The following is a 23,445-nucleotide window of genomic DNA, read 5'->3' as shown; positions in this document are numbered from 1 at the left end:
AAGGACAAAGAAACTAATGCCAAAGACGTTCTATGCTGCAAATCTTGTTTCTGCTGCTCTGGGTCTAGTTACTTAGTAGGAGGACTCTGGAGGGCTCCAGTGTTGCCAGCACATTCCCAGCTCATCCTTCTAGCAGCCATAGGACCATGTGTCACCCAGAGCACCCCAGGAGGGAGTAGGTCTCTCTAGTTCAACCTGGCCTGACTGCCCAGTACTGTGTCAGAGAAAGGCTGGGGCAGCGTTCCCGGTGACTGCACGTAGGATACCCCAGCCCCTCACAGCCAGGGTTACACACAAGAACACGAAACTGTGTTACTCTTTTAGCTATTTGGTCAAAAGCCTAAAGTAGGTCTTATTTATTTTTATTTCTCTTATTAAAAAACAATACCTGATAAATGGTAAAATACTCAGTAAATAATTTGTTGATTTAATGAATTAAGAGAGACTGATCCTGTATGTCCTTCAGGAGTTTAATTTGGTCATAAGAATGGGTCATCTAGAGAGGGCAATGCAGGGACTCTGGTTTTGTTTTTTTTGTTTTTTTTTTTTTTTTGAGACAGAGTCTCACTCTGTTGCCCAGGCTAGAGTGAGTGCCGTGGCGTCAGCCTAGCTCACAGCAACCTCAAACTCCTGAGCTCAAGTGATCCTCCTGTCTCAGCCTCCCGAGTAGCTGGGACTACAGGCATGCACCACCATGCCCGGCTAATTTTTTCTATATATATTTTTTAGCTGTCCATATAATTTCTTTCTATTTTTAGTAGAGGTGGGGTCTCGCTCTTGCTCAGGCTGGTCTCGAACTCCTGAGCTCAAACGATCCGCCCACCTCGGCCTCCCAGAGTGCTAGGATTACAGGCGTGAGCCACCGCGCCCGGCCGGACTCTGGTTTTGAAGTCAGAAAAGACACCCATTCAAGTCCCAACACACTAACGCCAGTGCCCATATCTTAAAAATGGAGGTGGTAACATTTGCCTGAGGGGGTTGTGTGCGGCTTAGATGATACCTCATTTATGCCTTACAGACAACCCTGACACAATACCTCTTATCCTTTGTTTCTGTCCTTCCTCCTTTAAAGGCAGATGCTCTGCCTACCTTAGTGCATATTCTTGTGCTTGTACTAGCTATACTATTTGCCAAATAGATGAGTAAAAAGGGATTCAAGAGAATTTCTAATATAAATACTTTATCCATTTTTTCATTTCTCTCAGATTTTCTGTGTATTTATTAATGTAATTCCTACCTCTATTGCTCCGTCGTCATCTTATCACCAAAGCTACAGAAATAGAAAGTACCTTCATGAAGTTCTTGTATAATTTAAAAACTTTAATGGTTTGTGAATAATTGGTATGATGAAAATAAGCCTTTAAAAGCATACTTGTTAAAGTACAAGCAACTATAAATGTATATGTATTTTCAACTCCTGTGACAAATGGAAAATGCTTTTATATACCTTAGGAGGCTATTTTCTGCCTACTCATCTTGAAGTTCGTATTTGCAAGAAGGAAAAAGTCCTTCTATATCAGGATTGTTGATCAGTTCTATAACTATTATAAAAAGGTTTAAAACTAAGTGAACATTATGAAGATCATTTATTGCATTCACTAGTCAAATTTGGTAGGTACTCCCTGAAATTTTTCTAGATGGGTAAACTGTAACCAAAACATGTAAGAGATGGGGAAGAGAGCTTGTCTTTTGGTCAATTTCCTGACTTGCTTTAGGCCACAAACATCTGAATATGTGGTACAGGCAACAAGTATGGTTTTATGAAGGCTTTCTGAATCTCCCAACAAGGTAACAGAGGGTAGTAACGTGCATCTGAACTACATGCGGCTTATGTATGTATGTGCCCATATATATGTATGGATGTGCACGCTAAGACCAAGTGTACATGTGGCCACAGATTTTAAAGGAATTCTGGCTCTCAAAGTGGTTTACCCTTCAGCCAGTTTAATATATCTGGCAAAGCTCTAAATAATTGTAGAATACAGCTGTGAGTGAGAACAAAAAAGTTTAAAAATAAAAGGAACCAGCTGGCCCTGCGGCTGACACTGGGTAGATTTTTATTTCTTGCACTAGGAACTTTAGCTGCTAGACACCGAAGAAAAAGAGGAAACTAAAAATTGTTGAAAATCTAAGTTGTACTCTTCATTTTGAGAAGCATATGCCTCTGGATTCTTAATTTTTTAAAGATGGGATCTCACTCTTGCTTAGGCTGGTCTTGAACTCCTGAGCTCAAGTGATCCTCCTGCCTTAGCCTCCCAGAGGGCCAGGATTACAGGCATGAGCCCCACCATGCCTGGCCTCCTCTAGATTCTTGAAGCTCGCACCCCAGATGCTAGTGAAGGGCCCGATGAGGGTGCTGGCCTGAGCTGTCAGACCATTACAGAAAGCACAGTCTGTGGCCATGACAAAAATCAGAGTCCTGCAGCCCTTAATGGGGTGACCAAATTCTGTCTCTCGCCAGAGAAAATGTGGAGAGACAGATAGGATGTCTTTTGTCAAAATGCAAGATAGGGTCTGGTTCGTCACTGGTGTCATTGCTTGAATCATCACTGGGGTTTTAAGGAAAATATCAGGCAAGTTCTAAATAGTTGAAGCACTGTGTCATTTTGACAACTTTAAGGAAACCCAAAGATGAGCTATGGAAGTGCTACCTTGTAGTTCTAAAGCCGTGACGATCCCTTACTTTCCAAAAGCAACAGAAAGAAAGATAATTCACAAGAGTTGCTATTCTTGAAACATTTTTTCTTTTTATATAAAATTTCATAAAAGCAGGTTTATGAAATAAAATACATGGAAATCAGGTGATCAAAATTAAGTAAACCAAGGTAGTCAAGGTAAATGAAACCATTTTAGAAACTGTAACTGTGCCTTCATTTTGAATAGTCTGGTTTTGTTGAAATGAAAAGCAATTTGGAAATATCTATATGTATACATATATATGAAATGATACATCAAATTCATGAAGACTGGCCACAAGAGGGCGCTTCCCCCATGGAAAGAGACGACCAAGCTTATTTCACCCTTAGATGCTTATTTATTTAAGTGTTGGGCACACATTTTCAAACTTTTGAAGAGAAATTCTGATTCTGAATCCTTTAAGGGTGTCTATCCATACCTTAGATTCCAAAACTTCTTAATTAACTAGAGAGTCACTGTATCTAATACTTCGTCATTTAATGAGGACTCATTTACCAAGTGTAAAAACGCCATGATGTACAATAGGGTGTTTTGGGCTTAGAGCCATGTATGGGGCTTAGGAAAGTGAAACCAGGTTTCTTTCCATCAGCATCACTTTAGCTGCTATATTTTAGCACATTTTTTAAGTCTGGTACATATGATAATGGGTTTATTTTAAAATAGAATAAAGTATAGTCATGTACTCTATTTAAGTAAGTCATGTCACTTAGCAGGGATACATTCTGAGAAGTGCATCATTAGGCAATTTTGTCATTGTGTGAACTTCACAGAGAGTACTTACACAAACCTAGAATGTACAGCCTCCTCTACAGCTAGGCTGTATGGTATAGCCTAGTGCTCCTGGGCCCCAAACCGGTACAGCATGTTACTATATTCAATACTGTAGGCAACTGTAATACAATGGCAAGTATTGGGGTATCTAAATATAGAAAAGGTACAGTAAAAATACAGTATTATAGGCTGATGGGACCACTGATGTACGTGTGGTCTGTCATTGACCAAGAAGTTGTTATGTGGCCCACGACTGTATTACTGTTAGAAATGAAATGTCAACATCTCTACCTAGAGAGACTTCCTTGATCAGCTCAGCAGCAGCATGGCAGCCCTGAACAAGTATCCTGGTCCAGGTCGACAGATCTCGATGTGTCTCCACCCTGAAGAGGTGCATCTCGATGCCCTGCCGGGAGCCGGTCCTGGTAGCAAAGGTAAGGTCAGAGCCAAGTGAGGGCGATCGACATCCGGAGCCAGAATGAACCAACCTAGGATCACAAACAGAGCAGAGATCAAAAGTAGTTACTGCATTTTCAGACGAAAATGTCAGGAATTTATGTTCCCTGATGAGCAACTTCTCCAAAAACTGCTGCTGGCTTTTATATTTCAAAGCAAGATTAATAAGGTAGATACCATGTGGTTTTCTCATAAAATGACCCCTGGTGTCACAGTCAGATAAGATACTGGGCTGGACACACCAGGCCCCAATTTCCCATAGGCTCCTTCATGCTCCCAGGAGGCTACACCTATAAAAAAGATACCATTTGGTTAGTAGGAAATTATCACTAATACTTCAGAGAGAAAATATGCTCCTATAAGGATAGGTAACTGCATTTCAGCCAGTGAGCACCTATTCTGGGGTGATGGAGAGGGGTTGTAGCTCATAAAGATGCACAGCAAAAACACACTTGAGTTTTATCTTAAAAATCCATGCTGCTTATGCCTTTGACTGTAGAATTCTTTGACCTATGAAGAAATGTCCTGTGAATAAAATGATTTCCAGAATAAATAAAACTGTCTTTGTTTGCAGATTACATGACTGATGATATAGAAAAATCCCAACGAATAGACAAAGCAAGAAAACTCCTGGAACTAATAAGCAATTACAGCGAGGAGGTTGCAGGTTAGTATACAAGAGTCAGTTTCTTTGAACTGTTGAAATCTTAAGTTAAAAATACAATGCCATTTATATCAGAACCATAAAAAATATATAGGCCTAAATCTAACAAAATATGTACAGGATCTAAGGAAAACTACAAAACTTTGACAGAAATCAAAGAAGATGTAAATAAATGAAGAGGGCAGGTGTGGCGGCTCATGCCTGTACTCCCAGCACCTCGGGAGGCTGAGTGGGGAAGATTACTTGAAGCCAGGAGTTCAAGATGAGCCTGGGCAACATAGCACGAGCCTGTCTCACAAAAAAAAATTTTTTTAAGTTAGCTGGAGGTGGTGGTACATGCCTGTAGTCTTAACTACTCGGGAGGCTGAGGATCACTTGAGCCCAGGAGCTGGAGGACACAGTGAGCTATGATTGGGCCACTGTACTCTAGCCTGGTTGACACAGTAAGTCCTTGTCTCTAAAAACAAACAAATATTTCATGTTCATGGGGAGGAAGACTCATTAAGGTGTCAATTGTTCTCAACCTTATCTACAGATTGAGTGCAATCCCAATGAAAATCCCAGCAAGTTATTTTGTAGATACTGGCCAACTGATTCCAAGTTTATATGGAAAGGCAAAACACCCAGATAGCCAAAATGATACTAAAGAAAAGTTGAAAACTGGTACCACCTGCCTTTAAGACTTACGACTTACTAAGCTACAGTAATCAAGATGGGCAAAACAGACAAAGTGACCAATGGAATAGAATAAAGAGCCCACAAAGAGCCCCACACCAATACAGCCAACTGAGATTTGACAAAGGAGCAAAGGCAATTCAATCACAGAATAATTTTTTCAACAAATGGTGCCAGAAACAAGTAGGTATCCATATGCAAAAAAAATTGATCTAGACATAGTTTACACTTTTCATAAAATTAACTCAAAATGGTTCTTAGACCTAAATATAAAACACAAAACTATAAAATTTTTAGAAGACAACAACAGAGAAAATCCTGGTGATCTAAAAAGATAAACACACAATCCATGAAAGAAAAAATTGATAAGCTGGGCTTCATTAAAATTAAAAACTTCTAATCTGCAAAAGCTACTATTAAGAGAATGAAAAAAGGCCCAGTGCAGTGGCTTCCGCCCATAATCCCGGCACTTTGGGAGGCCAGGGCAGCAGGATTGCTTGAGGCTAGGAGTTCTATACCAGCCTGTGCAATACAGTGAGACCCCATCTCTACAAAAAATTACAATTACCTGGGTGTGGTGGCACTCCCCAGTAGTCCTAGCCACTGGAGAGGCTGACGCAGGAGGAGCGCTTGAGGCTGCAGTGAGCTATGATTGCACCATTGTACATATAATTTTTAGACAAAAGGGAAAGAACATAATTGTTATTAAAAGTACTGTTAACGAAGGCTGGGTGCAGTGGCTCAAGCATATAATCCTAGCACTGTGGGAGGACGATCACTTGAGGCAGGAATTCGAGACCAGCCTGACCAAGAGTGAGACCCCGTTTCTACTAAACATAGAAAAAAGTAGCTAAACATAGAAAACAGCAGCACACGCCTGTAGTCCCAGCTACTCAGGAGACTGAGGCTTGAGGACTGCTTTTCCCTAGGAGTTTGAGATTGCAATGAGCTAAGATGAGGTGACAGAGTGAGACTCTGTCTCAAAAAAAGAAACACATTTTAAAAATCCCTTCAAAAACTTTCCACAAAGAAATCCCAAGCCCAGATGGCTTTGCTGGTGAATTCTACCAAGTATTTAAAGAAGAATTAATGCCAAATCTTTTCAGACTCTTCCAAAATTTAGGAAAGAGAATACTTCCTAACTCATTCTATGAGGCTACCAATACCCTAACACCAAAACATTACAAGAAAACTACAGACCAATATAATCTTGTGAATACAGACACACAAATCCTCAATGAAATACCAACAAATTGAATCTGGCATTACCACGCAGGATTTATCCCAGAAGTGACAGGTTCGTTTAACATCCAAAAATCAATTAAGGGTAATACACCATATAAATACAATAAAGGATAAAACCCCCATGATCATTGTTACAGACATGGGAAAAGCATTTGACAAATCCAAAACCCTTCCATGATAAAAACAACAAACATGGAATAGAGGGCAACTTCCTCAACCTGATAAAAGGCATGTATGAAAAACAAAACATCCTACTTAATGGTAAAAGATTGAGGGGAAAAGCATTCAGATCGTGAGCTAACCAAACCTGTCTACTTCTGCCCCTTCTATTCAACATTAGGGCACTTCTAGTCAGGGCAATTAGGTAGGAAAATAAAATAAAAGCCACTCAGAAAGGAAGGAAAACTACCTGTTTGCCAAAAATGTGATCTTGTATTCATACATAGGAGGTCCTAAGGAATCCCATAAAAAACTAGTAGGACTAATAAAAGGATTCAACAAAGCTGCAGGATACAAGAGCAAGCTACAACAATGAGGCTAGGGATGGTGGCTCACTCCTGTAATCCCAGCCCTTCGAGAGGTCAAGGTGGGAGGATTGCTTGAGGCCAGGAGTTCAGTAGGCACCATAGCAAGACCCATCTCTACAGAAAATTAAAAATTTAGCTGGGTAGGGTGGTGCATACCTATAGACCCAGCTACTCGGGAGGCCGAGGCAAGAGGATCACTTGAGCCCAGGAGTTTGAGCTACTGCACTCGAGCCTGGACAACAGCATGAGACCCTCTCTTAAAAAAAAAAAAAAAAAAAGTACTGATTGTATATGCTAGAGATTAACAATCCCAAAAGGAAATTAAGATAATTTCATTTACAGTAGCATCAAATAAAAAAAGCTTATGAATACATTTAAGAAAAGACTTATTTTTTTAACATTAAGAACAATTAATAAAACTTGGATTCTGAAAACTATAAAACACTAGTGAAAGAAATCAAAGACCTAAATAAATCAAAAGATAGCCCTTGTCATGAAGTGGAAGTATGGTGCCATCTTGATCCACAGGTTGAGCACAACTTCTCGAAAAAGAGCAAAGCAGAGGATTCACACTTTCTGATTTCAAAACTTAGCACAAAGGTATAGAATTGAGAGTCCAGAATTAAACCCTCACATTCATGATTAACTGATTTTTTGACAAGAGTGCCAAGGGAATACAATGGGGAAAAGAATAGTCTTTTCAATGAATGGTACTGGATATTCACATGCAGAAGAATGAAGTTTGACCCTTACTTCACACCATATACAAAAGTTAACTCCAAATGGATGAGACTGAAATGTATTAATAGCTAAAACTATAAGATTTGTGGAAGAAAACATAGTAGTAAATCTTTGTCAATTAGGCTAAACCTTCTTAGATGCAACACCAAGACTGATAAATTGGGCTTTATCAAAATTTATAACTTAATAAAAACAACCCAATTATAGGGCAAAGGACTTGAATAGATATTTCTCCAAAGAAGATAACACAAATGGCCAATAAGCACATGAAAAGATACTCCAAATCTATCATGAGGAAAATGCCACTCAAAACCACATGAGGTACCACTTCAAACCCATTAGGCTGTAATCAAAACCACATAATAGCAAGTGCAGACAAGGATACGGAGAAAATGGAACCCGCATATACTGCTAGTGAGAAGGTCAAATATAAAAGGGTTAAACATTACTTCCATATGCCACAGCAATTCTATTCCTAGGTATAGATCCAAAAGAAACAAATATTTACTCATAAAAAAAACCTGTATGTAAACATTATAGCACCACTATTCCTGACAGTCAAAAACCAGAAATAACCCAAATGTCTATCAACTGATGAATGTGGTATATCTATACAAATGGAATATTATTCGGCCATAAAAAGGAATCAAGCGGTGATACATGCTACTGCATGGATGAACCTTGATAACATTATGCTAAATGAAAGAGACCAGACATAAAAGGCAACAAAATATATGATTCCATTTATATAAGATGTCCAGATTAGGCAAATCTATAGAGATAGAAAGTAGGTTAGTGGTTGCCAGAGGATCGGGGAGGAGGTAACGGGTTTCTTTTTGAGGTGACTAAAGTGTCAATATTGACTGTGGTGATGGTTGCTTAGAACTCATTAAAATCCATTAAACCTTTTATTTAAATGGTTGAATTGTATGGTATGTGACTTATATCTCAGTAAAACCACCAAAATCCCCTCAAAAAGAGTGAGGTATACATGTGGATAAACCATAAGAAAAGTAATTTTCCTTAAGGTCATTAAACAATTCAATATTTTATTTCATGACAACCATTTAATCTATTCACTTCTTGTATTTTCCCTATTTTTTAGAAGTGTTAAGTAGATCCATGTAATAGGACAAACATACTATATACCTCATTTATAAGAAATCAGCAATGTTTTCTATACAGAATTTTTAATAACTTGGTAATGAATGTACACCCAATAGAAATAAATTACTTGTTCTGAGCTTCACTGTATACCTATAATATTTGTCTGTAAATTTGCTGGTTCTTTTCTTCATTCCCCTAAGAGGAATCTGGGCAAGAGGATATGGAAGAGACAATGGATTTTCCTCTCCATTTCCTTTAGTTGTCAGGGAGTCAGTATTGGTTCAGATAAGAAAGGCAAGAGTTACTCTCTCAAGGAGAAGGCAGTTTCTTCTAATCTACCAACTTGGTTCAGCAAAGTTAGTTACTGTACTCCTCAACTCTGCCTATTAGAATCACCTGGTGCTTAGCCTGTAAAACTCACTAATGTCTGGCTCACATCCTTAAACAATCAGATTTAATTGGTCTAGGGTAGGTCTCAGGCAACCTTATTTGATTGAAATGCATAGCCCTAATTGAGAACTACTAACCTAGTGGTTTGCCAACTTTTTGATCTGAGGACCCCAACTCTTAAAAACTGAGTACTCTAAAACGCTTTTGTTTACATGGGTTGTATTTGATATTTACTACTAATATATTAGAAATTTAGGCCGGGCGCCGTGGCTCACGCCTGTAATCCTAGCACTCTGGGAGGCCGAGGTGGGTGGATCGTTTGAGCTCAGGAGTTCGAGACCAGCCTGAGCAAGAGTGAGACCCCACCTCTACTAAAAATAGAAAGAAATTATATGGACAGCTAAAAATATATATAGAAAAAATTAGCCGGGCATGGTGGTGCATGCCTGTAGTCCCAGCTACTCGGGAGGCTGAGACAGGAGGATCGCTTGAGCTCAGGAGTTTGAGGTTGCTGTGAGCTAGGCTGACGCCATGGCACTCACTCTAGCCTGGGCAACAGAGTGAGACTCTGTCTCAAAAAAAAAAAAAAAAAAAAAAAAAAAAAGAAATTTAAAAATCTCTCATTTTTAATTCGTTTAAACATAAAAATAAACCTGTTACAAGTCAATTTTTATTAAAATATTTTCCAATAAAATTTAACGAATAGCATTGCTTTACATTTTTACAAATCTTAATGTCTAGCTTAATAAAAAAAAAATCTGAATTTTTACATTTGCTTCAGCATTCTGTTGCATTTTCTAGTTACAGAGTATGAAGAAAACCCAGCCTCACAGAGATATGTAGTTCGAAAGGTAGGAGTACTGTAATAGCCTTTTCAGATAATTGTGGACAGCTTCTGTCAACAGAACCTAGACTCAACAAGCGGTTTCATAAAAGTTAATTACAATGTGGAATCTGAAACTTCAATAAAGTTTCTGTATCATTTTACATTAAAAATCAACTGGTGGCCGGGCGCGGTGGCTCACGCCTGTAATCCTAGCACTCTGGGAGGCCGAGGCGGGTGGATTGCTCAAGGTCAGGAGTTCGAGACCAGCCTGAGCGAGACCCCGTCTCTACTAAAAAAAAAATAGAAAGACATTATATGGACACCTAAAAATCTATATAGAAAAAATTAGCCGGGCATAGTGGCGCATGCCTGTAGTCCCAGCTACTCGGGAGGCTGAGGCAGTAGGATCGCTTAAGCCCAGGAGTTTGAGGTTGCTGTGAGCTAAGCTGACGCCACGGCACTCACTCTAGCCTGGGCAACAAAGTGAGACTCTGTCTCAACAAAAAAAAAAAAAAAAAAAAAAAAAAAATCAACTGGTGTCTCTTACACTTTGAATGGATCTTTTTAACCTATGCATGATTTTATAATATATCATGTATCAGTCATTTGGAAAATTTTTTCGCTGAGTTATGCAGATTTTCCAAATGTTAAAAACATTTCATTATAAAAGATAAAAAAAAAATCACATTTGCTAGTATCACTACTTAGTGGAAAAGTAAGTACTAGAAAGCTGTCAAACTCATGGTAGTGGATACAAGTTTCCCAGAATTCTAACTTGTGCTTGGAAGCTAGAATCTTATCATAGGCAACAAATACAATTGGTGTTTTCCTTAAGTGAAACTCACTTTGGAGAAAATGTCTGTCAAATACCAAAGTATGACTAACCACAGTTCATTAGTCACTCATTCTTTCAACTAAAAAATGGTGTTTCCATGAAAAAAAATCAAGTTCAGTTCACAACTCAGTCATACATGTGCTTTTCCTTGAAACAATGATCACCCTGTGTTATGCAAAGGAAATGCTCCGAGTGCTTCCCATTTCATCAAACAGAATACTAAAAGGATGACTACTCAAGGGTCAAGATTCAGTAAAATTAATAATTTTTACTGCTTCAACAAAGACATTTTAAACTGGCATTTTTCCCCCTGGAAGTCTGAATAGGGAAGGATACAATGACTATTAAGTTGGGTTTCATTCATGCAAAGGCGCCTGCAATTTTACCCACCCTCAGTGCAAATGTCAACAAAGTGGGGGGAAAAAAGCAAATAATATCTTAGTATTACTATGAAAATAGCTTTGAACTCACAAACCCCCTGAAAAGGGGATCCCCAGAGGTCCATGAAGTATACTTTGAGAACTGCTTTACTGAGCTGATTTCCTGTAGAACCAAGATGCCGGTTAAACATTGGCTATCTCAGAAAGAGTTAAATAAATTTCACAGTTACTCCACATACGATCCAAGTAAGACAGTGTTGGGAAAAGTTACAGGGGGATTCTACCACATTCAGATTGCTAATCCCAAAACAAACATTAAAAAATACAAAGTCTAGGAGAATTTTTTCCTACAGATTTGATTATGAAATATTTGGCAAAAAGAATCTAATTCAAACCAGCTGTTGGACTCTTGCTGAGCAGTGGTTGGTTAAGACACACTGCCAAAAGGCCCCCCTTTGGTGGGGAGGCCACATGAGCTCATGCAAAGGCGTTTTTGGAGCTTTTGCCCCATAAGTCCCATAAGCACAACACTACTCAATATTCCACACTCTAGTCACACTTTAAGATCTTTTTCTTTTCCAAAGAAAGCTTACAGTAAAAGACTACAAAATCTACATCCTGCAAAATCCACAGCACCTATAAAACCAATGGGTCTTTCTACCTATATCATGTATCTGGCTTTAATCTCCAGCAGTGCATAAAATAAAAATCCTCTTCATTTATCACATTCATGTTTTACTTAATTTCTCACCAGCCTGAAATATCAGCTATTAAGAAAACACATGCACACACACAGCTTTGGTTTCTAAGAATCTGTAAATGTACAGTCCAATATAAATGGTAACTCATGTTAATGTATATCACTGTTGACATTGAATTATAATTCTTAATTTATCTACAAAAGTAGATAACCTAGGTCTATAATTTCTTTTCCTTACCTATGTGTTTATGCTATCTTTTTTAGAGAAACTAAACATTCAGTCCTTCTCATTACACTCCTATAAATCTCTCTCTCCCCATACTAACAAGACATAAGCACACCGCTTCCTGGCCTTGCCTCCCACTGCAGGACACCTGCTCTGGTTCTCTCAGTGGCTCCCTCGCCCACCTGGTTGTAGAGGATGATTAATCCCCACTTAATTCTATTGTACAGTGACTTCCACCACTTCCACCTGGCCAACGTGGCCACATGGAAAAACTAAACCTCTCATCTGCCTGTCATTTTTGATCCTAATCCATCAGTGCTTCCTGAACAAGGACTAAAGTATTCCTGCTGTTATGTTAATTAAGTTTATTAAGAAACAACATGTTTAAGGGCTGGGTGCGGTGGCTCATGCCTGTAATCCCAGCACTTTGGGAGGCCAAGGCGGGAGGTTCGCCTGAGGACAGAGTTTGAGACCCGCCTAGCCTAGGCAATAGAGTGATCTCTACAAATAAATAAATAAATCAGCCAGGCATTGTGGCACTCACCTGTAGTCCCAGCTACAGGGAGGCTTAAGTAGGGGGATTGGTTAAGCCCAGGAGTTCTAGGTTACAGTGACCTATGATCGGGCCACTGCACTCCAACCTGGGTAACAGCAAGGCCTTGTCTCTAAAGGAAAAAAAAAAAAATGGTAGTAATTCTTTCAGGACAAAAGAGCCCTGCAGAAAGACTCAGTCAATGGGATTGCAGTAGCCACTGCACCCAGCATGCCTTGGAGGAATTGAGGACATACCTCCTTAATTCTGAGGCTCAACAAATCCTTTAACTCTATTCCGTGATCTAGGAGCTCCAGGTCTAAGTTACAGAGATACTCCAGGTAAGGCTATGTGAAAATTATATTTTTATACAAAGAATAATACATGTAAGGGAACTTGGCAAGTTGAGAGAAATCCTATGTGAAGTAAAAGTCTTCCTGTCATGCAAAGAATATTCTTCCTTGTAAGAATCTGTCTACTCAAAGCAGGAAACCCCCCTATTGTTCCCCGTGGGATATACCAGATGGTTCCATCATTTAGGTCTTTTGACCATCAAATACTTTTACTGTGGGGCTCCTTTTTAATGTGTAGTTTTTGAGTGATTCTTGTAGTTGTGATTCTTTTTAAGTCCAAATAAAACTGAATTGGAATTTATTTTCTGTATCATAGATACTATCCCTTAAGATATCCTGGCCCCCAAATCTAAATTTCGCTATTCTTTTCCCTCTCAACCCCCCACATCTGGCATGCTAGAAACGTCCTGTAGCTTCAGGCCAAATCAATGTTTACTTCACATAATCAAAATTATGTGCTTTTACATTAGAAAGAGAAGTTGAAGAATATTTGGGCTGAGTTGTGTGGTTTATACACAGTACTACATTCTGGTTCAAATGATTTCATCACTCAGTCAAAAGGCTGCAGTGGTTTTCTAGTCACAGTCAATAAAATAAAGAAAAAAAACCCTGTTAATCTTCATGACTAAGCAAGCCTTGAAAAGGAGCAGTTATAGAAAGTTGCTTTAACTACTTAGAAAGTGCACAGAAAAATACCAGTGACAGAAACAATTTATTCTGAGCCAGGAGCTGCAAAATGATCAATACTGTTGTTAAAGAAAAGTTTTTGTCTACATCAACGATATATCAGCTATTTAAATGCTACTTAAGGCACCTAATACAATTCACTTTAAAACTCTTTAGTAGATTTAGAGTAGGATAAATATTTTACTTTTTTATCTTTAGTCTTACCTTGTAGCAACAAGAGGGTAGCTATGACACGGTGATGCCCAGGCATCTCTTGTCCACGGCATACAATCATAGAGCAGCAAGTCCTTCTCAGTCACAGCCATGAGGACAGGTCTCCATTGCTGTCTTCCACCGTCTAGTTTTGCCTGTTACAGTAGTCAAATCAGAAATCAGAGCTAACTATAATGATATGTCTTTCTATAATAAAAAGTTCCTTTAGTGATGGCCTAACATGGTGGGTGTCCATTCTGTCTTCCCATCCTAACAGACTTGGCCTACAAGAGACACCCTACCAGCTTCCTTCCCACTGGTAAAGATTCCCCACTAGCAGATGTGAGGTAGTGTGTGTATTTGAAAAAGCTCTCCCCCAGTGAGTTAAATATGTTATTTAGCCATACAGTATAGTTCTTTTTTCCCTATCCCACAATAACTGAATGTCATCAATTCTGTTTTTTTTTTGGAGACAGTCTCACTCTGTTGCCGCAGGCGGGAGCCACCACCATGCCCAGCCTGAATATCACCAATTCTAATTAAGTATATAACAATGTGTTCAAAATAATAGTAGTTTCAGTATGCTAATGTGTAACATCTTCTAAGTACAAGACAGAAATTCCTCCTACCTACTTCTATTAGTAGGATAGAAAATCCTACAAAATAAGTCTGTATGATCTAAACATAAATGTTTTTCAAATGTTTTTGATCAAGACCTATAAGAAATATGTTTTACACTGCAACCCAATACACATATACATAGATAACTGAATAATATGTTTTCCAAAACAACACAACTCTACATTTTGTGCAATGTAGTCTGGTAATTTTTATTTTACTTTTTCTAAATGCCAATCATGGCCAGGCATGGTGTAATCCTAGAACTTTGGGAGGCTGAGGCGGGAGGACCACTTGAAGCCAGGAATTCCAGACCAGCCTGGGCAACATATCGAGACCCTGTCTCTGCAACTAATAGAAAAATTAGCTGGGCATGGTGGCACTCCTTTGTAGTCCTAGCTACTGGGGAGGCTGAGGCAGGAAGATCGCTTGAGCCCAAGAGTTTGAGGCTGCAGTAAGCTATAATCACACAACTGCACTCCAGCCTAGGTGACAGAGCAAAACCCTGTTTCAAAAAATAAACAAATAAAAATGTTGATCATGATTCACTATATTGTGTTTTACAAAACTCTGATATATTGTCAAAGAGTTTCTCATTATATTTTAAAAAGTTTACTTCCGCTTCAAATGTACCATTGCATTTACTTGTATAAAGTTCAGTTATCTCTGAAAAGGTTTAAAAATGCAGGAAAAACAACCACTATTTATCCATACTGTCAAGGATCCGAGGCCAAAAAGTAAAAGACTATATTCAAGAAAAGCCCTATCATCATCAAAACTTTTGCCGTCCTCAGATGAGACCTTTCAACAAGGATTGTTTAACAACACTGTATTTTAACAGTGATCCTGTAGCTCACTGTCACTGACGGCTTCAAGCAGAATTCAAGTTCATCAGTCATTTGCCTCTTAAAGAGTTGTCTTCAGAGCCACTTTTCATCATTTTTTCCTTAATGACTTCGGAAGTTAATTTGGACATGGCAGAACACATCTTCCATCTATAATCTGAAAGAATTCTAGCCAGTAAAGGGACCAGTGTTCTACCATGTGCTAAAGGTGACAAAAAACATAACTTAACTCTGAGAATTCAAACAGAGTACTGTAGAAATAATTACACATTTCTTATCAATGAACTCCAATTTTCTAAGACCCTATATATTAGTCTGCGGGTAACTCTGCAATGTCAGCTCTAAAGAGGTTTTAACCTTAGTTCTTATATTTTTGGATCATAGATACCCCAAAAGGAACTCTAGTTTATATTCACTAGTAAGTCTTTGTCCTCAAGATTATTATGGACAATATTTCAATAGGGAAAATACTATAAAATCTATCTGCCCAAGGGGTTAAAATGATAAAATGATTTTCAAAAATTTTTTTCCTCTAAGTCACGGGAGAGATTTAAAAAAAAATAATATATTGATTTTGCTTAACAGGGTTGTTACTAGAACTTCAACAACAAAAGGACACCACGCCTGGCTAATTTTTTCTATTTCTGGTAGAGATGGGGTCTCGCTCTTGCTCAGGCTGGTCTCTCAGCCACTCCTCCCGCTTCAGCCTCCCAGAGTGTTAGGATGACAGGAGCGAGCCACTCCGCCTGGCCATAATTAACAACTTTTTAAAGTGTTTATTCCTTAGCTCTTTTAACTCCTTAGTTTTTAGAGAACATCGTTTCCCTCTTCTAGTTACTATTGGAGAAAAATGAACCCTCAATTTTAGTCGTTCTGTTCACTTATCTGCCTTAATTTTGAAGGATACTGTTTGTTTTCACTGAAGTCAAAGTGCTGCCTGTTATATATAGTATGTGTTTTCAGTTGTGGTATCAGCACAAGCAGCCTTGGGGCTCCACTACTGAGTTTTTGGCTGGAGAAAAAAGGAATACTAATTTTAGGGTTTTCGTTTGTTTGTGTTTCAACACCCACACATATATACACCTGGCCAAACAACAGCCTTCTCCAAATTTTATTTCCTAATAAACAGAGTTGAATAGCACTAAAGATGAAAAAACACTAATAGTTATTATTCATTCACTAAATCCCTTAATCCTGTAAATCTTTTTTGACAGGTGATATACTTTATTTTATTATTGTAGTAGAAATCAGCAAAACGACTAAGTAAATCTTCATCTTTGGTGCATGGGTGGAGGAAAAAAACCCAAATAAATCATTCCACTGATCCTGAGTTAGTGTATATGTTCCTAATTTGAGTCTTTATACAATTCGGGAGTTATCAGGGACAAAGTAGGAAGTGTTAAAGCTTTTCTGTGGCTGTCTTGGCTTTTCTCATTAATACCCAAATACATCTAAAAACTGGTTTCATAGGTAATACATGTCCTCCAGTTGGTCGACTCAAAGAAAACTTCCTTTTATGAATATAACCAGGCCTGATAAGGTGGCTCATGCCTTTAATCCCAGCACTTTGGGAGGCTGGGGCAGGCAAATCATGTGAGACCAGAAGTTTGAGACTAGTCTGGGCAACATAGCAAGACTGTCTCTAAAAAAAATTAGCCAGACATGTAGTCCCGGCTATAGGCGGATCACTTGAGCCCAGGAATTTGAGGTTATAGTGAGCTATGATCAGGCCACTGCACTCCAGTCTGGGTGACAGAGCAAGGCCCCGTGTCTAAAAAAAAAAAAAAAAAAAGAAAGAAAGAAAAATTAAAAAAAGGATAAAGGAATCACATAGACATTTCTCAAAAGACATCAGGTATACAAAAAAAATACTAATATCTCTAATCAGAGAATGCAAATTAAAATGACAATGCGATATCACCTCACACCTGTTAGATTGGCTGTTATCAAAAAGATGAAAGATAGTAAGTGTTGTGGAGAAAAGGGAACCATTCCACACTGTTGGTGGGAATGTAAATTATTACAGTTATTTGGGAAAACTGTATGGAGGTCTTCAAAAAAACTAAAAAAAGAATTACCATATGATCCAGCAACCCCACTTGTGGGTATATATCCAAAGCAACTGAAATCAGTTGTCTACATTCCCATGTTCACTGTAGCATTACTCACAGTAGCCAAGATATGGAAACAACCAATGTGCCCATCAATGGACAAGTGGATTAAAAAACTGTGACATGTATATACACAATGGAATACTATTCTCAGCCTTTAAAAACCAGGAAATTCTGCCTTTTGTGACAACATGGATGGACCTAGAGGACATTATAAGTAAAATAAATCAGGCACAGAGAAACAAATACTATATGATCTCATTTACATGTGGAATCGAAAAATGTTGAACTTACAGAAGTAGAGAATAGAATGATGGTTCCCAGAGGCTGGGGGTGGGGAGTAGACAGGGAAAGGAGAGATGTCAGTCAAAGGGGTACAGGCCCCAGGTGCAGGGGCTCATGCCTGTAGTCCTAGCACTTTGGGGGGCTCAGGTGGGAGGATCACATGAGCCCAGGAGTTTGAGGTTGCAGTGAGCTGTGATGATGCCACTGCACTCTAGATCAGGCAACAAAGTCAGACTTTGTCTCTAAAAAAAAAGGGGGGGGGGGGAGTACAAAGTTCAGTTCTGGTGATCTATAACATAGCAGTAGCATGGGGACTATAGTTAATAAAATGTACTGTATATTTTAAAATAGCTAAAAGAAAGGATTTTAAATTTTCTCATCACAAAGAAATAATAAATATTTGAGGTGAGGGATATGTTAATTAGCCCAATTTGATAATTCCACGATGTATACAGGTATTAAAACATCACAGGAGAGGGGGCAGAGCAAGATGGCCAAATAGAAACCTCCAGTGATCATCCCTCCACATGAACACCAAATTCAACAACTGTCCACACAAGCATGCACCTTCAGAATAACCAAAGATCAGATGAGTGATCATACTACCTGGTTTTAACACTGCATCATGGAAGGAGATGCTGAAGAGGGCAGAAAAGACAATCTTGCATTGCCTGTGCCACCCCTTCCCCATCCCCTGGCATACACATGGCCAACAGGTGTATGAAAAAGTGCTCTACATCATTAGTTATCAGAGAAATGCAAAGCAAAACTATACTGAGCTATCATCTCACCCCCGTTAAAATGACTTTTATCAAAAAGGCAATAATGAATGTTGGTGAGGATGTGCAGAAAGGGGAACCTTCGTACACTGTTGGTAGGAATGTAAATTAGTGCAACCACTATGGAGAATGGTATGGAGGTTCCTCAAAAAAACTAAAAATAGACCTACCGTGTGACCCAGCAATCCCACTGCTGGGTCTATATCCAAAGGTGGAGAATTCAGTATATCAAAAGGTATCTGCCCTCCAATGTTTATTACAGTACTATTCACAATAGCCAAGATTTGGAATCAACCTAAGTGTCCAGATGAATGGACAAAGAAATTGTGGTATATACACACAATGGAATATTATATAGCCACAAAAAGAATGAAATCCTGCCATTTGCAACAACATGGATGAAACTGAAGAATATTACGTTAAGTGAAATAAGCCAAGCACAGAAAGACAGATCTCGCATGTTCTTATATGTGGGAGCTGAACATCTCATGAAGATGGAGAATAGAATGATGGTTACCAGAAGCTGAGAAGGGTAGCAGGGAAGGGATGATAAAGTAGGGGTGGTCAATGGTGCAAAAATATAGTTAGATAGACAGAATGAACAATATTTGATAGCACAACAAAGTAACTAATCAACAATAAGTTAGGATACACTTAAAAATAACTAAAAGAGTAGAACTGGAATGTTCCTAACACAAAGAAATGATAAATGCCTGAGGTGATAGACACCCCAATTACACTGATTTGATTAATTCACATTGTACGCCTATATCAAAACATCACATGTCCCCTGGAAAGATATACAACTATTATATACCCATAAGTAAAAATTAAAAAAAAAAAAACCCCAAAACATCACAAAGATCACATTGTACCCCGTAAATATATACAATTATGTCAATTAAAAAAAATGTAAACATGGAATTTTTAAAAGAATATAACCCATTAGAGGGTAAAATATTAGTCACATAAAAAAGTCAGTATCAATAAAGAGGTACCAATCTATCTAAACCAATACATTACCTATCAGTTTACCAAATATCAGTAGTATAGATATTCCCTGTTTTAAACAAGCTCAATTTATGAAAATGTGAGGTAATAAAAAAGATAAATTAAGGAGAGATCTGGGGGTGGGGGAGGGGATGGGGGTATGCCTACACAATGAGTGCATTGCACACCGTTTGGGGAATGGTAACACTTGAAGGTGCTGACTCGGGAAGGGGGGGTGGGGGGGAGGGACATATACCTACATGATGGGTGCAACGCGCACTACCTAGGGAACGGACACGCCTGGAGCTCTGACTTGGGGGGAAAGGCGGTACAGGTACATGGGCAACGTATGTAACCTGCAATTCTGTATCCCCCATAACAATAAGATGAAATAAAAAAAAAAAAAATTTTTTTGGGGAAAAAAAAAAAAGGAGAGATCATTTAAAGTTAAATGAATGATCCTTCCTTAATTTATATGCCCCAAATGATTATCTTTTCTAAGTGCAATTCCAACTGTTCCACTTATATGCAAGCTTTTCAGGAACTACACCTCTTGCCAAAAGGAATGTTTACTTACATTAAACAGATTACATGATCCAAATTTTTCTTGACCATTTTCATACTCACAGAATTAACCCATCTTATAGGAAGAAAAGGCTTTGGCATTTACCAAGTTCAATATTTGTTAGATACAGAAACTCATTATAACACCTCTGAGAAATGGTATCCAGTCTCATCTGAAGACCTTATTCTGAGAGTGATACTTGATTTGGGTAACCCAAGAAACTACTTCAAAAAGTAAAAATCAACAGTATTTTAGAAACAGTACTTGCATTAGTTCAGTGGTACTATTTTTAGGGTGGTTGAAACATTTCAACTTAATATTATTTGCCAACCCTGAACTTGTATTCTTGGACAATATTTTATAGTTAGTGACTTGTTTGTTTGCTTTTTATATGTGGACAAAGAAAAAAATTGCTGAGCATCTCCTATACACAACACATTAGGCTAAGTTCTCTGGAGGCAATAAGGATTTGGAAAAAATGTGCTCCTGTCTTCCAAGAGCTCCCAATTGAGTGGTGGAAACACTTGTAAATGTGGTCTATAAAAGGTAGATTGTGGCTGGGCGCGGTGGCTCATGCCACTATAGCCTGCTGCCCATGAAAACTCTGCCAACAGACTAGAACAAGGGTTGGGAAACTGTGACCCCCTGGGCCAAATCTATTCCATCACTGTTTATTTGTTTTTGTAAATAAAATTTTGCTGAAACACACTCACACTCATTCATTTTCATATCGTCTATGACTGTTTTCTTGCTACAACGGCACAGTCAAGTGGTTGTAATGCTATCTGTCCCTTTACAGAAAAAGTTTGCTGACCTTAGTCTAAAATCATGAAAACTACCCTCTGTCATTAAGGGTAGAGATGGTAGTAAGAACTTCTTTTTAGTTCTATTGTGATGGTGATTATCATGATAGTCCATTCTTCCTAGTGGAGGTGATAATTAGAGCAACAAAGAGTTAAAAGGTAGAAAGGGAAGAGAACATAAGACTGACTGACAAACAAAAGCTCTGTAAGCTAGATATCCAGGACCTAACAGTGGGATAAATATTACAGATATATGAAATATGGGAGCCATCTTGGCTCTGAACCAGGTGAGCCCTGGCCATGCCTCCCAGCCTACCTGTTCTGCCAGCCAGGCAATATGCTTGACCTCTTTGCTGCCTCCTGCTGTACTGGTTGCACCAAGCATGGCATTGAGTTCAGCCAACACCTGTGGGAGGAGAGCCATTATGTTGGTGTGGATAGCTACGAACCAGGAGTGTGCTGTGGCTGTGTCCTTGCAGCGTAGGATCAACGTGTTCCTGCTATCAGGAGAATGTAGCTCTATCAATCTGTGTGGAAAAAGAAAAAAAGAAGTGAGCTAGGTCAGAAGTCATCAAACCTGCCAGGGTTTAACATACATTACTGCAAATCTATTTTAATTTTGCATTTCTCAAATAAAGATACTTTCTCTTAATTTCCTAGAGTCTAATTCCAGAGAAAACCACATATGGAAAGATAATCGTCAGAAAGACTAACTGCTGGATCTGTTGTTTCGGCATGTTAATGTAATGAGCTAAAATGAGGGAACATATTGTATAGTATACAGTACAACACTTCACTCTGTTTTAATTTCCATGTCAAAGAAATGAAAACCATGCTTGCTGAACCTCACAGGCACGTTGTGAACAAGGAACTGATATTCTTTTAAATACTTAGGAAATTCTGGTACAAGGTAGTGTCAAGTTAAAAAAAAACCTATCGCAGCCGAGCACGGTGGCTCACGCCTGTAATCCTAGTACTCTGGGAGGCCGAGGCAGGAGGATCGTTTGAGCTCAGGAGTTCAAGACCAGCCTGAGCAAGGAGACCCCGTCTCTACTAAAAATAGAAAGAAATTAGCTGGACAACTAAAAATATATATAGAAAAAATTATTCAGGCATGGTGGCGCATGCCTGTAGTCCCAGCTACTCGGGAGGCTGAGGCAGGAGGATTGCTTGAGCCCAGGAGTTGGAGGTTGCTGTGAGCTAGGCTGACGCCACGGCACTCTAGCCCAGGGAATAGAGCGAGACTCTGTCTCAAAAAAAAACAAAAAAACAAAAAACCTATCGCCAAATAATGAAATGAAATTTACATGATATAAAATAAAGAAAAAGGAAATTAACAGAAGAATATTACTCTTTATGAAAATTTAGAACTGTTTTAATGTCTGGGTAACATCATATAATTAAATCATCTACTGAGTCATGGTGAAAATATAGTTAAGAGATCTTCAACACTATGATTGTTCTATATTAATGTTTAACTGAGAATAATCTATATTTCAAAAGTAACCTTTAGAAATTAGCTGAACGTTTTTTAATGTACCTTGAACAAATTCCTTACAAAGTAGTTTATTCGGTAGTCTTGTGTGTTTTGGTCAAAGTTTTTGCCAAGATGAATGTAAAAAAAATCAAGTAAGTGACTGCATATATGTACTGCTATGTTCTAAGAGTGAACACATACATCTTTCAAAATAGGTGGGGAAAAGCTATTAGAAGTGCTTCTCATGGTAGGCTACAAATTGACAGACTGCCAACGACCGAGGAGAGATCTTTATTTTCTGAAGACAGTTTTTGCTGCTGTGAAGCACTGTCATTGGACTCTGCACCACTTGGCAAAGGTAAGCAATTTACACGTACACTAGTCTTTCTACCCTGAAGCTTGAGTCTCTCTCTTTTGCCACATTTCTAACTAAACCCTTTAAAATTCCAAGTATTTTAAGTTGTCATATGTTGTATGGTGAGCACCACTATAAAATTCATTCATGTAACAAAAAACCACTTGTACCCCCTAAATCTATTGAAATAAAAACAAAAACCAAACCAAAACAGAGTTCTAGAAATTGGCTGCACAAGAATATGAATATATAATACTTACCACTACTGAACTATATACTTAAAAATGATAAATTTTGTTATTATATTTCACCATACTTTAAAAAATTAATTTAAAATGATTTTGTGGTGGTTTGTGAGATGGATTACAATAGAGAAATGGCCTGATGACATTTAATTGGACCCTAAAAGGATGAGACTACACAGAGCTCATCAGCAGCACACAGACTCCTGGACAGTTCTTCCATCCCAAGAGCACCGATGAGGCTGTACCAGGGGCTGTACCATTTTACATTCTCACTAGCAATGAATGAGAGAGTTCTTGTTGCTCCACGTCTTAGCCTGCATCTGGTGCTGTCAGTGTTTTGGATTTTGACCATTCTAATAGGTGTGTGG

General features: G+C 38.5%; 1 protein-coding gene across 1 annotated transcript in view; it reads right to left on the bottom strand.

Moving 5' to 3' along the window:
• Positions 1-23,445, bottom strand: part of SNTB2 (syntrophin beta 2) — an 87,066-nt gene that overhangs the window by 10,084 nt on the left and 53,537 nt on the right. The window contains exons 3-5 of the mRNA XM_069456546.1: positions 21,317-21,527; positions 14,017-14,159; positions 3,760-3,956 (exon numbers count right to left, since the gene is read on the bottom strand). Coding sequence (XP_069312647.1) covers positions 3,760-3,956; positions 14,017-14,159; positions 21,317-21,527 — 551 coding nt within the window. The remainder of the gene's footprint in view (positions 1-3,759; positions 3,957-14,016; positions 14,160-21,316; positions 21,528-23,445) is intronic.

The sequence above is a fragment of the Eulemur rufifrons genome, chromosome 23 (genome assembly GCF_041146395.1).
Source record: "Eulemur rufifrons isolate Redbay chromosome 23, OSU_ERuf_1, whole genome shotgun sequence".
Lineage (NCBI taxonomy): Eukaryota > Metazoa > Chordata > Mammalia > Primates > Lemuridae > Eulemur > Eulemur rufifrons.
Note: the sequence above shows the minus strand (reverse complement) of the source record. Positions and strands in the feature narration are given on the sequence as shown.